General features: G+C 45.4%; 1 protein-coding gene across 1 annotated transcript in view; it reads left to right on the top strand.

The window, feature by feature from the left end:
• DNER (delta/notch like EGF repeat containing) overlaps window positions 1–15,828 on the top strand; it is a 254,998-nt gene that overhangs the window by 83,049 nt on the left and 156,121 nt on the right. Inside the window, exons 2-3 of the mRNA XM_090269254.1 lie at window positions 11,209–11,508; window positions 14,226–14,320. Coding sequence (XP_090125380.1) covers window positions 11,209–11,508; window positions 14,226–14,320 — 395 coding nt within the window. The remainder of the gene's footprint in view (window positions 1–11,208; window positions 11,509–14,225; window positions 14,321–15,828) is intronic.

Below are 15,828 nucleotides of genomic sequence, written 5' to 3'. Positions count from 1 at the left end.
CTACATTTATTTTTCTTGTTATATCCTGACGTTTTCACTAGACAAAAGTAACAGTCACTTGAATGATCTCTGGGCTCTCCCCAAACTATGGGTATACCAAGTGGCAATTTATCACGTGTTCCCTTCGTCCACATCCGTAAACTCTCGACACATTGCTTGCACACCTTGTGAGGGGCCCAAGGCTTCTCCTGATCACCAAGTTTTACTTTAAAATATGCAAAATAGGCTTGCCTGACAAATGTGCTGATATTTGTCCTTTGACTGGGAACGGTGAAACTGCCACAGATATAATAGAATGAATCAGGGTTGTTTAGGCACTTACTACAAGAAATAGCAGAGGCAGACATGATCTGAAGGAAAGGAAATGAGTATGTCTGTTAATAAAAAATAAATTCTGCTAACCCCTTGTATACAGACAAGAACTCGGACTACACTTTGGAATACGATTCACTATATAGAGTGGCACACAGCCTCTCACCACACTGTCTCATGTGTAACTGAATAGACTAGACAAGTATGAACCTGTCGCTGGTCTCTAAGGTCATCCCCCACCCCTCCCCACTCGAGGGAGGTTTGCTCTCAGCCAATAGGAGAGCACCAGTGCTTCCCTCGATCCAGCCTAGAGTGGTCGCATTAAGATAAGCTGTACAGAAAAAAACTTGACGTGATAGAAGAAAACTAACTGCAGTTTTGATTGGTTGCCTCTCACATGCCCCCAAATGGGGACCTGGCCTGCAACCCAGGCATGTGCCCTGACTGGGAATTGAACCAGTGACCCTTACGTTCGCAGGCCAGCACTCAATCCACTGAGCCACGTCAGCCAGGGCCTAACTGCAGTTTTGAAATCAGCATGCTTATTTAAGTCTTAAACAGTTGAAAAATTGAACTCAACAGGAATTATGTTAAAAATTGTTCCCCTGTGTTTTATGACATTGATCTTTCTCTGTGGGACTGGTTTCACTTAGCATAATGCCCTTGAGGTCCGACCACCCATGTTGGCACAAATGGCAAGATTTCATTCTTTTTTAGGGCTGAGTTATAGTCCATTGAATATATTCTCCTTTATCCACTCATCTATTGATGGACATGTAGGTCGTGTCCATATCTTGGCTGTTGTAAATAATGCTGCAATGAACACAGGGGTGCATATATCCTTGTGGACTTTTGTTTTTGTTTTCTTTAGATAACTATCCAGAAGTAGAATTGCTGGATCATGTAGTAGTTTTATTTTAATGTTTTTGAGGGACCCCCCCCCGGACATTTTGTCCTTTTCAGCAGTCACAGTTCCATTGGGGTCCCCCCAGTGAATCAAAATGCCAGTAAAGTGAACTCCAACAGTCAAGGCTTCCTAACCTGGTCAGTTGATATGTATATATGGGCAACCAGGACCCCATTTCTCTGACCAAAATTCCGTATCTGTGACTCAGATTCTCTCTGAGAATCCTCAGCAGTCAGTTCCATGAAGAAAATATGATCCTCTTTTCACATATGGAAAAAGTAAGGAGTTGAGAAGTTACTTTAATCTCCCAAGAACTAAGAACTGTTTGATGGTAATACCGGGGTTTGAACCTGCTTGTGGGGGACTCGGTAGTGCAATTAACTTCATTTTGCAACAACGTGTGACTAACCCACACTGTCATTGATCAGCTGTCAGAATGTAAGAATGACAGGTCAGTAAGAATGACAAGTTAACGATGCAAAGGTTTCATGCTGTTTATCTGCAGGTGGGAGATACGGACTTTAAAGTCCAGTCTGTAGACCACGTACCCTGCCACCCGTGTTATTTATATTACCTGTCAGCATAATGTAGAGGAAAGGTTGGTTGAGAGAGGTTCAGGGAACTGGATTTGAGTTGTACTCTGTCACTTAGGGACCCTGCACATTTATGTCACCTCGCAGGCCCTTGATTTTCCTCTTTGTAAAGTGCAGGTAAAAACCTTCTGGCTTGCCTGTCTCTGAGGGTGGGTGTGGGACCTCTCAGAGACGTGTCCAGGAATGCATTGTCAACCTCCTTGGTTTCAGTCATGGATCAATAAACACAGTTGCTCTGTGGTCTGTGTCTGTTCTCTTGAGGTTTCAGCTATTTGGCTCTCTTAGGAGATGAAGGCTAGTGGACAGCGGAGTTTCCAGATTGTTGAGCTTTCTACAGTTTTAAGTGGCAGAACTTTGGGAATTTCTTTTCTTTTTATGGAATTCATTTATAAAATGACAGACACAATGAAATTTTTATGTATCACCTAATACAACAATGGTTTTGATAGAAGCCAGAAGTTCTGGAAATCAACTTTCTAGGTTCATGGTGGTCTTAGCATCATGGTACAATTTTTTTTATAGTGCCCTAGGCCAAAAGAAATAGTTAATTTTTCCATTTATGAAGTAATGTTAAAGAAAAATCAGAGCTGAACGGTAGAGTGGTAAAAAAAAAAAAAAAACAAAAAAAAAAACGATTTTAGTTAGGACAATTGCAATAGGGGGAAAGAAACTTCAGTATAGAACCAAGCTCAAGCCCAAACACAATAAGAAGAGGGATTTATAGCCAAGCAGCAGGTAGGGGTTGGTACATGGAACATTACTAAGAGGAAACATCAGAGGCAAGGAGAGATTCTAGTCAAAACCACCCAAGAGGATTTTTGCTAAAGACAGGCCGGAGTGATCAGACATCACCTGGGGGTGGGGGGTGGCAGGGGAGGAGGAACCTCGTTAGATACTAAGGGTGAATGGCTATGAAGGAGGAGGGATTCCATACAAACTGACTCAGCAGGATTCCGGTTAAAACTGGACAGCGCAGAGATGAACACGGAAGTCCCAGAGTCAAGGTCTGGTTGAAAAGTTTAGGGGGGCTCGAGTAGAGTTCAGTCAAGGAGAGAATCTTTGTCAATAGCTGGGTCCCAACCACTAACGTCCAGACAGCGTTGTAATGGCGTCTGTAATCTCCGTGCACTGACCTCACGTGGTCCAACTGGACGAGTGTTATTAACTGTGATCGGTTTCATCCACATTCTAAAACTCATCAGAGGATGCTCTGTGCTCGCAGATGAGCGTCCTGAAAAGCCTTGATTCTGCAGGGTTATGCTTTACTGAGAGTTTTTCCACCCTTCTAATTTCATGCCTTAATTGAAGATGCTGGATATTTGTGTTTTAAAGCGATAATGAGGATGGTCAGTGTGGTAGAGGGTCTGCAAGCCCCAGTACCTCTGTCGTAGGGCTCCATGGGTGCAAATATCCAGGCAGCAACCCTCCACCGATTTAAGGGTTAGCTTGGTACGGGGTAGGAAACCCCTCGGTGTCTTAAAGGACCATGCACTGAAGTGCGGCCAGAATGTTCTCTCTTCTGCTTCCCTGTAAAGCTGTCTTCTGTTCGTGGAGCTGGAAAACTAAGGTCGGACGGTTTTCCATCCCTCGCCCCTCCACTGTCTTACCTCGCAGCGTGCGGAGACTCTGGTCTCTGTTGGTGACCATTCTTGTTTCTGTGCTTCACACCCCCGGGCTCTTTCTACTTGGTAGGGTTTTATAGGTGACTCTCCCCTTTCAGCCCCATTTCCTATTTCTTTATTATTATTATTTTTTTCTTTTTTTTTCCTTCCGTCTTTTTATAACCTTTTACTACATGTTGTTCGCCAGCCAGAGAGCTCCGTTCCGGCCGTGCGCCCACCGAGATGACTGACCTGAGCGCACGTGCAATTTGGGGTTTTGGGGCTTTTGTTGCTTAAGAAAGAGTTGCAGCTGGAGATCCGGAGCCTGCTCTTTTGGTGACTTGAATTTTCCTTTTTTCCTTAGTGAAGTGGTCTCTATGAAGCTGGCGGGTTCTAGCAGCCTTCTCTTTAGGTAAATGAGGTGGGACAACATGAAGGTTTGAGATTTCTCCGCAGAGCCACTGATTCTTGTCCTCGGATCCAGGAGCAGACGGGTATGAAAATTAGAGCAGCTGTTCCCACTTAAGGTTAGAAGCAGCCAGGGGCAGATTCTGTGCCTGCAGAGAGAAGAACACATCACAGTGGTCAAGAGGCCATGCGGGTCCACAGGCCCGGGGGCACTTTCCAGCTTGAAGCGATAGCCTTTTCTGGATAAGGTGGCCCTGTTGTCTCGGCTCTTCCTCCTGGCTTCACGGCATCCATGGAGCTCCTGGCCACCTTTTCGGAAGGATCCTGGGCTACCAAGCCTGGCAGATATGGAGTCCCCTTGCCTGGTGGAACATGCCTGGGGGCTTGGAGCCAAGAACGCACAACAGCCTGAAAGAAAGCAGTGTCTTTCCTTTGTTTCAGACAATGAATAATTGAGTGCCAACCATCTGCCCGGTTTTGCAGCTTCCTGCTGCCTCACACGGAGTCATTTGTCATTTCCACCTATTTGAATAAGGGAGAAATCAGCATATTTTTGTATTAGGGGACTACCTTTGGGGTCCCCAACAGGAGTGGAGGGCTCTTTTGTAAGCCAGAGTCCCCACCCTGGCTTACCCTGTTTTATCGGCAAAGCCTTCAGGATAACGTGTTTGGGTTGCTGCTGGACTCCGCTGTGCAAAGTCTCTGTGGGGTCCGCCTGCCACTCCGCTGTCTGGGAGGAAAGTCAGGAAAGAGCCTGGAGGTGCTTCTGAGCAAAGGCGAGTTCACGTCCTCATTGTGGCAGCAGTTCCAGGGCTCTTTCAGGAGGGGGACTCTGGGTGCAGAAACCTGTCCCTGTAGGGGTGCGGCTGATGCCACCCTTGACTGTCTTTCCCTGGGACAGTGACCTGCCTACTCCCCTCAGGCTGCCCACTGGTCTCAGAGTTGATAGATGGCAGATGCTTCCTAGAAAAGTTTTTTTTTTTTTTTGAGGACATAAACAAAGTAGGCTTTTATTTATTTATTTATTTTCATTTGGTGGGAAATGTCACCTGGAAAGGTGTAGTCCCAGCTTTCACAAAGCCCAGGCTTTGAAGACGTCCATGAACTAACGCTTCTCCAGATAGGTGCTCCTTCTCCTACGTCCCTTCTCCCTCCCGTGGGGCCCCTTCTCCTCTGCTCTCCTGATGTGGGCACGTCCCACGGTCTGTACTGTCTGCTCTGTCCTGTTGTGTGGGCAGAGCAGCTCCACTGGCTCAGCCTTTGCCCTGAAATGTGGTCAACATGGGGTTCATAGCAGCAGGTACTTGCTACTAGAAGCTGTTTTTCCCAGGGTGGGGGTGTCCGAAGGAGGGCAGAAGTGTCCCTGGCAGCTCCCAGCTCTCTACCTTGCCCACAGCCCTCTAAGGTTTCATGTTCTTACGGGCTCTGTTATCCTGGATGCATCTCAGATTCCACGTTTGCAAAATTGGAACCTTTCACAGAACCACGAACTGGGGCCAGGCAGCTTCTCTCACTAAGCTGGGTAAGCTCGGTCCCGTCTTTCAAAGGCCTGATGAGCTGCCTGGGGTGTGGGGTCTGTTTAACCTGAGGCCCCTTCCAGCTGATTGAACCCAGGGCTCCCCTATCCCACTGTGTCCCAATGTCATCCCCAGAGTTTCCTGACCCACTGGAAGGTGGCCCGACCCTCGAGCTGCCCAAGCTGCTCATGTCCAGGTAACGAGTGCCAAATGCGGGCCCGCTTTCCAGTAATTGTGTTCCTTCCGTCTTGTAGCTGATGGCAGTGGGCCACACTGTCCTTCCAAAAACCACCCCCTGATCTCTGGAGATAAACTACGAGGCTTTGAGGAATACAGTAAAGGAGTCACTCAGTCTTAGATGCAGACTTATGCTGTGTGAGGCCCTGGATCAGTTACGTAGCCTTTCTGCGCTGCAGTTCCCTCTGGTAAAGTTCGGGTCGTATTTATTTGACAGGGTTAAGATCCAGTGAGTTAGGGCATTTAAAGGGCCTGGGGTTCATGGCCCTCAATCTGTTTAACTCTTCCCTCCCTGCCTTCTCCGGCTGGCCCCTCCCACCCTCGCCGATGCCTCACCCTCAGTGGTCTGGTTTATATGCAATGTCACCCCCAATGCACTGGTGATTTTCATACCAGGAACCCCAGCTCCTTCATTTACCCCGAGTGCCAGGTCCGTGTTTCCAATCACCTGAGGACACCACCTCCTCAGTGATCCTTAGATACCTGAATATGTTCCATCCCAAACCCAAACCATGGCTTCCTGCCCCTTCTCACCTTGTTTTTTCCCCTGAGTCCCATATTTCAATGAGTGACCCGACCATATCCCTGTGCAAGTCAAAAGCCGGGCACAGTAGCTTTCGCCTTCCGCCCCGCATGTTAGCCAGTCAGCCTCCCTGTCCTCCGACCCCGCAGCCGGCCCTCCCGTTTCTGTCTGCGTTGCCCCCGCGTTAGGTATGGCCCACGTCGCTCCTCGTCTGGGTAATTCCAGGGCTTTCCCAATATATCCCTACGCCTCCAGGTTGACGCGCTCAAGTGTGTCATCCCATTAATGCTAGAGCCCTGTCTCTGAAATGTTTCCTCTGTCTTATTCCTGCTGAAAACTCATGACTGACTTGCTTTCAGAGACGAAGTCAAACTCGTTAGCATCACACGCTATGAGCTGATCTTCACCCGCTGCAGCAAGTCTCCTTTGAAAACTCCGTGACACATGGCCAGTTAAGTAGGACTGGTTGTAGTTCTCTCAATATACGATGCTCTTTGATACCCCAGGGACTTTGCACTCACTGTTCTCTCTGGTATGGTCCCCTTTTTCTTGCCCTTCTGTCCTTTGATAGCTCCTCCTTGACCCTTGATCCTTGATAGCTCCTCCTTGACCCTTGAGAATTACATAGGAAGCCTTCCTTTGAGTCCAGGGCCCCAACTCTGGTTTTCAAAGCACTCTGGGTGCCTATCTCACGGCTCCGTGATAAAGTCGGGGTTTATTTACGTCACCCCCATTACTCACTGATTTTAGGGCTTGTGTCGTTCATCTGTGCATTTCCAGATACATGGCCAGATACATTGTACTGACCCTATGAGAGTGCCTCCTTCACTGTATCATTGCTAGATGTAGAGCTTATTAATTATAAATAATAAATTTTATTTTAAGAAAGAAACTTCTATTTTTGTATACGGTGTGAGGGAGAAGTCAAGCTTAACCCCCCCCCCCGCCCATATGGTTATCAATTAATTGAAAAGCATGGCTCTGTCACACGGCTCTGTTTCAGAAATGAAGTGTCTGTATATGATCATTCTAGTTCTTGACTATTTCACTGCCCTAATTACTGTCGTGTTAAAATTCCTGATTCTTTATAGAGCAGGTCCTCCTACATTGTTCTTATTCAAGTACATCTGAGCTACTCGGAGACATTTTACACAAGAACAAGACTGAGAACAAGAACAACAAAAACAAACAACAACAAAAAAGAACCTTGTAATTTTTGTTGCAATTGTATTAAATCCATATTGTATTAAATGGCTTTGGGGAAAATTTGAATCTGAGTTTCTAATCCCTCCATTTATATATTTTAATTTCTCTCAATATTATCTTACTATTTTACAGAAGTCTTTGTTGAGTCCGTGCATGTCTTTCATTCGATTTATTTCTGGGTATTTGATTTTTTTTTGATCTATTGTAAACACCTTTTAAAAATTTTACTTTTTGTTTGTTTCTGAAACATGGTGGTGGAATTTTTCTCTTTAAAGAACTTCTGACCTTGTATCTAACAAACTTGCTGAACTTCCATATTCTAATAATTTATCTGCATGCATAAAACATATAGTTTGTGAATCATGGCAGCTTTCCTTCCCACGCAGTCCTTACAGCTTTTTATTCTTGTCTTCTCGCGAGGGCCTTCAGTGCAGTGTGCAGAGGAAGTGGGGTTGCAAACATCCTTGCTTTGTTCTCAGTTTCAGGGAGAAACTTTGCAACATTTCACCAGTAAATATTCCATTTGCTGCTGGCTTTTTTTTTTTTTTGGTAGGTACTCTTATCAGATTAAAGAAGTTCACTTCTCTTTCTATTTGCCAGAGGTCTTCACTCTCGATGGATGCTGAATATAATAAAACGCTCTTCCTGCATTGGTTGAGAGGCTCATATGGTCTTCTAGAAAGTATAATTCCCAGTTTGCTGCAGGCCCCTTTTCCTGAGTGGCAGGGAGGTGAGAGCTGACATGTTCTCCTGGATTCCTGGCATGGTGGTGTAGTAAAGAGAGTTCGCCAAGTTGTGTGTGAGTGTCTCTGATGAGAGACAAAGCAGGAATGTATGCTTTGAAATTGTTCTGTAAGTTCCTGAAACTTGTTTTTGAATGACTAAGAGGAACAAAGAAAGGCATTTCATTTGAGGTTGGTGTGCCTACACTGGTAAAGGCAGTTGGGTGTTAATTCTGGGAATTTAGTGAACGTGGACTCCAGAACACAAAGGGTTTGCCAGGTTTTTGAAGAAAAGTTATTAATTCTTGATCTGCAACTGAACAGGAATTAAAGATTCATCAGTGTGACTATTGCCTATGTGTGTTAGCCAGACCGAAGCAAAGGCAGTGTAATTTCAAGGTAATTTCCAAATTTAAAGAAACGCCATGAGAAAGTAGAAAAATAATTGGACATGTTTATTTTTAATGGATTCATTTCATTGTCAAGAGTTTTAATTCTGCTTGTAATTTCCTTTTAGCCTACTTACAAATGTGACTCAAACCCCATGCAAAAATCAGGACAGGCTGATTTTAAGGAAATTGAGGGAAAAAATGACTGTCCAGATTAGTCTTGGAGTAATTTTCAAGTAGATCCAGCGTCTCTGATATAGAAGTAGAGAAATATGAAAACATGGGAATGTGTATTTCACTATAAGGTATCGTTCTTGATCCAGTAAAGTGAACGAGCATTTTTATTATTTGAATTTGGAAAAAATTCATGGGATGCATTTCTTGGCTGAGTCTGCTACTGGCACAAACACTGTAGTGATTATTCCCTCCACATCTTTACTCCTCGTGGGTAAGCAGTTGGCATTGGAATGTAGTTAAAATCATTATGGAACAAAATGGGAAAAGTATTTTTTTCCAGATGAAAACACTGTGACCGTTGTACCCCAACATTGTTCATTTGCTTTTCAGCACGAAGATGATATTTCTAACCAGAGCGATTCGTATTTTGTACTGAGAAGCCAAAGAGTTAGGACATTAGAGTTCTCTAGTCCCGTTCTTTCCTTTTACAGTTAAGGAAACTGAGTCCCAGGAAACATCCTTGTCTTGTCCGCGATCACCTACAAATGGGAGTGGGACCATGTGTTTTCTCTACTGTGTCCTATTACTTCAGGGTAACAATTGCTCATTGCTATTGTTCTAGAAACCTGGAACTCCAAGTTTGGGAATCATCTAAGCGATGGTCCCCCTCCCAGTTGGCGGATATAGACAGTCCTGCTAATTCTTTTTTATCCTCATAACCACTCTGAGAAAAAAAAAGGTATACATTTTGACAGATAAAGAAGCTAGAGTTGAGAGAGAGAGAGAGAGAGAGAGAGAGAGAGAGAGAGAGAGAGAGAAAGGTTTGTAGGTAGTATACCTGAAGTGAGACTCCAAGATCTTTTCAGTACCTCTTCAGTACTTTTTCCAATATGTTGTGGACAAGAATAAAATAACGGTAAAATGTCAGATAATAGAAAGGTTATTTTAGATGAGAAATGTCTCCCTTCAAGTCTTGTCAGTGGACCCAGCCCTACATAAGAGGAAAGTCTTTGGCTTTGCTGGTCCTAAGCTTGCCCCATGAAAACATGCTCATGCGTTCTGACAGTTTGGTTATTTCCTGCTTATAGTTCAAATCTAAGTGGGATTCAAGGCAGTAGCAACATCGACGACTGGACTTTCCCTTTGTGAAACAAGGTAGAGAGCTGTGCAAAGTCTGAGAGAAAAGCATTCCAGGCGGAGAGCCCAGCAGGAGCAAAGGCCCTGAGACAGCAATGACCTTGGCCTATACCAGGGACAGAAAGGAAGTGGGGAGGGGACAGTGCAAAGGAGGAGGCACTTGTGTGGGGTGAGGGGACAGCAGGGGCAGGAAGGTGTCAGATTAGGGAGAGCTTTGTCTCCCACGGAAGGAATTGGGTTTTACTTTGAGTTGATGAAGATTATAAATATTTAAAATCATTTCCAGTTTAAATATTCTCTTCAGATACCAGTCCGTGTGCTCTTTTCTGACAGCCTGTGATGGGATTGCCAAGCGATAGCAGAGAAGTAATGCAGTATTTTTGGGGCTTCATTTTATTCAGTTCAGACCCCCTTAATAGCCCTCATGGAGTTTATCGGAAACTGTTTGACGAGGCTAATTAGCAGAATGAGGTGCCATTTTTCCATGCAGAATTATATGCGAACCGTTTCAGTAGGAGAAATTGGGGTTCCATTTCTCTGTGGTCTGTTTTTTCTGAGTTCTATTTTATGATGAGCCCCGAGAAGTCAGGGGTACCCCAGATAGAGGTCTTATTTTCTGTTACCACAGAAGCAAATGATAATTGAATAAGTATGGAAAACATGCCCGAACCCTTGAGCTGTCTCCAGAGAAGCATTATTTCTCCTTGTTTGGTAGTATCTCCATGTAAAAACAAACAGCAATTCGGAGGTCGACAAAGGACTCAGAGGTAAACACTTAGACCAGGAATACAACGGAAAGACACGCCAGTGAATTTTTATCTTTTGTATCCAGGGGGGTTACTTTGCTCTGCAATCACCCTCCAAAATAACGAGAGAGAGATTTCATTAGATTGTGCTTAATGCTCATTGCCACCATGCTCTCCCCTAGCCTTTAATTGTCATGCATGGAAACCTATATTTTAAAAACATCATCTTAAAAAGCTCTTCATCAGGTAGGAAACTGGCGGACAAAAGCAGCTCATCTGTAGGAGCCATAAACTGGGCACGAGGAAGTCTTGCGATGGTCCAGGATGTGTGGAAGGGCATTTACCTTCAGAGCCCTCGTATCATGCAGCTACAAGTATCAAGGTTGATATTTTCCCAATAAGTCCCAATTTTCACTATTTTTGCTTTAGCAAATTTCTCTCAATAACGTGTTCCTGAAATCAGCACTGCTCAGGGCCTTGGGCTGGGGAGACTATTCTCCGCTCTGTATATGCGCTTGCTGGATGCCTGTTGCCTGCGGAAGGGTGGACGCTGGGATGACGTCGGGGTGCTGCCCCCACAGCACAGGGGAGAAGAACGCGTACCCCACAGTGCGCTACCACAGGCACAGCGTCCCCACCAGAATAGCAGCTCCGAGACACTGAGCTAATTCCCCAGCAATGGCCCCACTTTTCTTACGAGGGAATAATTGACCCATTTATGGTCTCTTTTCAGCTTATCGCAGATCCTTGCGCCAGCAACCCTTGTCACCATGGCAACTGCAGCAGCAGCAGCAGCGATGGCTACCTCTGCATTTGCACCGAAGGCTATGAAGGCCCACACTGTGAACAGGCACTTCCCAGTCTCCCAGCCTCGGGCTGGACCGAATCCAATGCGCCCAGACAGCTTCAGCCTGTGCCCGCCACCCAGGAGCCTGACGTCATCCTGCCCCGCTCCCAGGCGACCATGACCCTGCCCACATGGCAGCCGAAAACGGGGCAGAAAGTTGTAGAAATGAAATGGGATCAAGTGAAGGTAAGAATGTTTTATTGCGTATGTTTCCACTAGTTCTAATATCAGCAATACAAATGGAAAAGCTTTAAGTTACCCGTGGACAAAACCACATACCCACCCTTATTTCCACCTGCCCTTGTCTGGGGAATCTCTCTTGGTTACACAGATTAGACATTTGGAGTATGATTGTTTTATGACAATAAAAAGAGTAATCAAGAAAAGAAAAGGAATACAATTATTTTGGGGAACAATATCCATATACATTTTTGCGAGATCATCTTAGGTTTGGGGGCAGACAGGGCAATGGAGTGTCATATAAATGAACGTATCCCAGACTCTCAATTTTTAACCTAGTTTTTCTTGTGGAATGTCATGCTCAACTTTTTCATGCCTGGTTGGTTGTTGCTTGGCTTCGATTTCTGCTGTCTTGCAGCACTTCAGTGGGATTTAGAGGGAAAAAAAAGCTATCATTGATTTAAAAAACTTTATTAAACTTACTGGGTGACATTGGTTAATAAAATCACGCATGTTTCAGGTGTACAGTTCGGTAATCCATCATCTGTATGTTGCGCTGTCTGTTCACCACTCGGAGCCACGTCCCCTTCTGTCATTGGATTCTTGACCCACTTTACCCTTTTCTACCGCCCTCCACCCCGTTTTCCCCGCGTCCACGAGTTTTTATTTGTCTTGTTTGTTGCTTTCCAAAATATTTTGAGAACGCGCTTGAAAATGAGACCTGCAAATTTTATTTACTCTGGCAATAGCGAAGTCTATTTATCGAATCTTGTCCAGCCTGGGTTTGGCATATTGTATTTCCAAGCTCATCAAAAGTCTCATCATATAAAATACAAAATTTTCAGCACACCCTAAAAATGGACATAGAATATACATTTGCTAGCTGAATGAATTTGGGAACAAATTGAAATCATGAATTTGAGGTGACAACAATGGAGCGTGATTTCATTCCATATTTTATACTTTATATGACATCCATATGGATGTGCAATTGTATTTTATGACTGATTTTATAGCTTAAATGAAAAAAAAAAACCCCACATATATCATTGTGTGTCTGGAAATTTCCCTTATTATAAAAAAAGGTAGGGTGGCATTTCTTCTTTCATTTTCTTGGGTAATTATAACCAGTTGACCCAATTTTTTTCCACTGCCACCGAGTTTATGAAGGCCACACTCAGACTGCAGGGCTGCGTTCTTGGCTTACCTAAATAAACTGTGGTCTTGCTCTGACTTCAGACTTTTAATAAATGCTTTGAAGTTCTGATTGTAGCATCTCTTTGCTGAATGACTCACTTCTTGAACGTGAAGTAGATTGGGTCCCATGTTTATCGAGGAAGTGTAACTTAGAGAAAACTTTTTCCCAACCAGCCATGTCAATCTATTTACTTAAAGACTTGCTATCCGACAGCTGGTAAATGTAAAAAAGAAATGCCTCCCCTTCCCGCCCTGCTATTATTTCTCAGGCCGTCCAACAAGCAGGTTGAAGTGCTAGAGGAAGACACGTCCGCTTTTCAGAAGGTAACATTGCTTTGGAAGCCTGAGGCTATTTGGAGCCTTAGGGAACTAAGATTTCTGGAACAGTTGTCTGTTCCACAAACTGAACAAGCGGGACTCCTGTCTTTGAATATCCATGGTGGGTTTTGTCTGTGGCATCTGACTGTCCAGCCTTCCGGACAATACGTTCTGAGGGTCAGATGGGGTGAAAGTGCTGGGACTTCCTGTATCGTTCTGAGTTAATTTGGTGATGAGGGATACTTTGGCTACCCTTTTATTTGGACTTTCATGGGTGAAGGCATGATCACAGTATGAGGAATAAATGAGTGGACTGATTAGAAACACCTCATTGGACACAGTGCTAGTGTTCACAGTATGCTTTTTGATGAACACCATCCGTGCCCCCCAACCACCAGCTCCTTTTTTGTACACATCAGTCTGATAGTTTTTGAGAATATGTCACTTAAAAAATGAAGGTGTGATCCACAGGGTAAAGTAAGGCAGCTTCCCAGTTATCTGGCCTTAGTGTGCACACCTGAGACCCACCTCTGCACAGAGTGGGGTATCCAGACCAGATACTTCTTGCCTATTGCTTTAAAAAAAAAAAAAAAAAAAAACTGATTAGAGAGAGAGAGAGAGGGGGAGAGAGAGAGAGAGAAACATCAATTTGTTGTTGCATTTATTGGTCAATTCTTCCATCTGCCCTGACCAGGGATTGAACTTGTGGCCTTGGAGTATTGGTTTGACACTAACCAACAGAGCTGCCTGGCCAAGGTGTCTATTGTTCATTTAAAGGCTCACTCTCCTTGTCATTAAGATTTATACCTGCCATGTGTAAGCTAGCGCTTCCAGACCACCTCCTTGTTCTCCAAGCATTTAGGCCCTTGGGACCCGCAGACTGAGCATAGAGCAGAAGCCAGTGACCCTTGTTCGGTGAAGAGCAGTGAGTGAACTCTGAGCCCTTCCCTGGGATAGCCTGTTATTAGTTTTCACAATCTTGGCAATAATGGGTAGACTGTTCCCAGGGGACGTTTTGCATTTTAGGAGCTAAAATGGCAAAGCTTTCCTTTTCTTCTGAGTTGGTCAATGTTCACTTGTCGTTGTCTGTTCCCACCCCAGCAGCATCGAGAGGAACCGGACAGAGGGGTGCCGCTCCTGGCACGCTGCTTTATAACATTGCCGTGTGCTGTGGACCGCCCCCATCTTTTGTTTTTGTTCCCTCCCAGGTGGTCCCAGATACTGCCTGCGGGAACGCCAGTTCTAACAGCTCCGCGGGTGGCCGCCTGGTGTCCTTTGAAGTGCCGCAGAACGCATCCGTCAAGTAAGAAAATTCTCAGATAACGACTGTTCTGATGGATGCTGGGACTGGATGCGGCTGTGCCTGTCAGTGTGACTGGTCTGTAACTGGTCCGTCCAGTGAGAATCATGATTGGAGTGCATGTGTACACGTGACCAATGCCACTCAAAACCTTGGGGGTGCTGCTTCTTTCAGACCGTCAGAGTGAGGACCCCATCAGAGTCTGGCGTGAGATGAGAACCCTGGAGGCCTTGGGAAAGGTCCAGCCCAGACCCTTCTCTTCCCAAATGATTGTTGCTTCCGATATTCTTTGGCCTCTTAAGATTTTAGTGCACCATTGGTTAAATTCTTAGGCACAATTTGCCCCACATGCACAATTTAAACATTATAATATTCTCTTTACACACAAATGGCTGGGGAAGAGAGCATTTTTATTTTAAACGTAAGCTCTTTTAAATTACATGCTGCCCATTGCCACTGGAGGGGCAGGGACCAGACCAAAGGAGGCAGATGGGCGGGCACCTGCTGTGTACTGGATGCCGTGCCTTGCTGGGGACGGGGTGGAGCCAGTATTAGTGTCCCATCCTGTCTGACTGTCCCCACTGCCTGACCTTCTCTGTTGCTATTAACTACAACCCCCTCTCTACCCCCCCCCCCCCCCCCCCCCCCCGCCCCATGCAACCAGTCGTCATTTCTGTCTGGTCTCTGGGACCTTTAGAAGAAAGAGGGACCCATGGCCTTGGTTAATGTGGCCAATGTCACTCAAAAACCCTTTTAAGGGAGCGGCGGGCGTTACAGACCTCCTCCAGTTACCACCTTGCCTTCTCTACATTAACGTCCCTCCTCCTAAGCCTGGACTCACTCTGCTGGGGGCAGGCGGGGTGGGGGGGGAGCCAGGACGGAGGGTGAACTCGGGGCACAAGGAAGAATTCCCCGGGGCGAGAAAGCGTGGGGTCGGAGGCAGCTTTGAGTTCCACCAGCAGGGGGACCCCAGTCCTAAGTTTCGCTGCTCGCACCACAGCTGAAACCCTCACGTCGGAGCTGGTTTTAGGGAGTGCGTTGCCCTTGTTTAGAAAACCATCTCCCAGCTCTTTCTTGTCTGGGTCAGAGACTTTCAGCCTTTTTATGTCTCAAGGCACACATTAACTACTAAAATTCTATGGCACACCAAAAATATATATTTTTTGCCGATCTGACCAAAAAGAAAATAGGTATAATTTTGATTCATTGACCCTGGATGCCTATTGCTCTGCTGGCTGTTGTCATTTTTTAAAAAAGTGACAATCTAAGGGAAAAGAGGCCAGTGCCCCTGACTGAACGGTCAGCTATTACATGTTTAAAAATTCCTGTGGCACACCAGTTGAACATGGCTGGTCTGGGTCATGTTATCTTACTTTCATAAGCCTTTTTGAATAATTCTCATCTTCAAATCTGAACTTCTCCCAGAGGCTCTTAGGCTGCGGAGCTGGGCAGAAATGGCCGAGTCCGACCCAGGCCGAGTAAGACGGGAGGGCGGAATGATCTCTGGGCGC

This window comes from Furipterus horrens, unplaced genomic scaffold, assembly GCF_987537825.1.
Source record: "Furipterus horrens unplaced genomic scaffold, mFurHor1.1.pri manual_scaffold_1, whole genome shotgun sequence".
Taxonomy (NCBI): Eukaryota; Metazoa; Chordata; class Mammalia; order Chiroptera; family Furipteridae; genus Furipterus; species Furipterus horrens.
The sequence above is the reverse complement of the archived record's forward strand: the minus strand, read 5'-3'. Positions and strand labels throughout refer to the sequence as shown.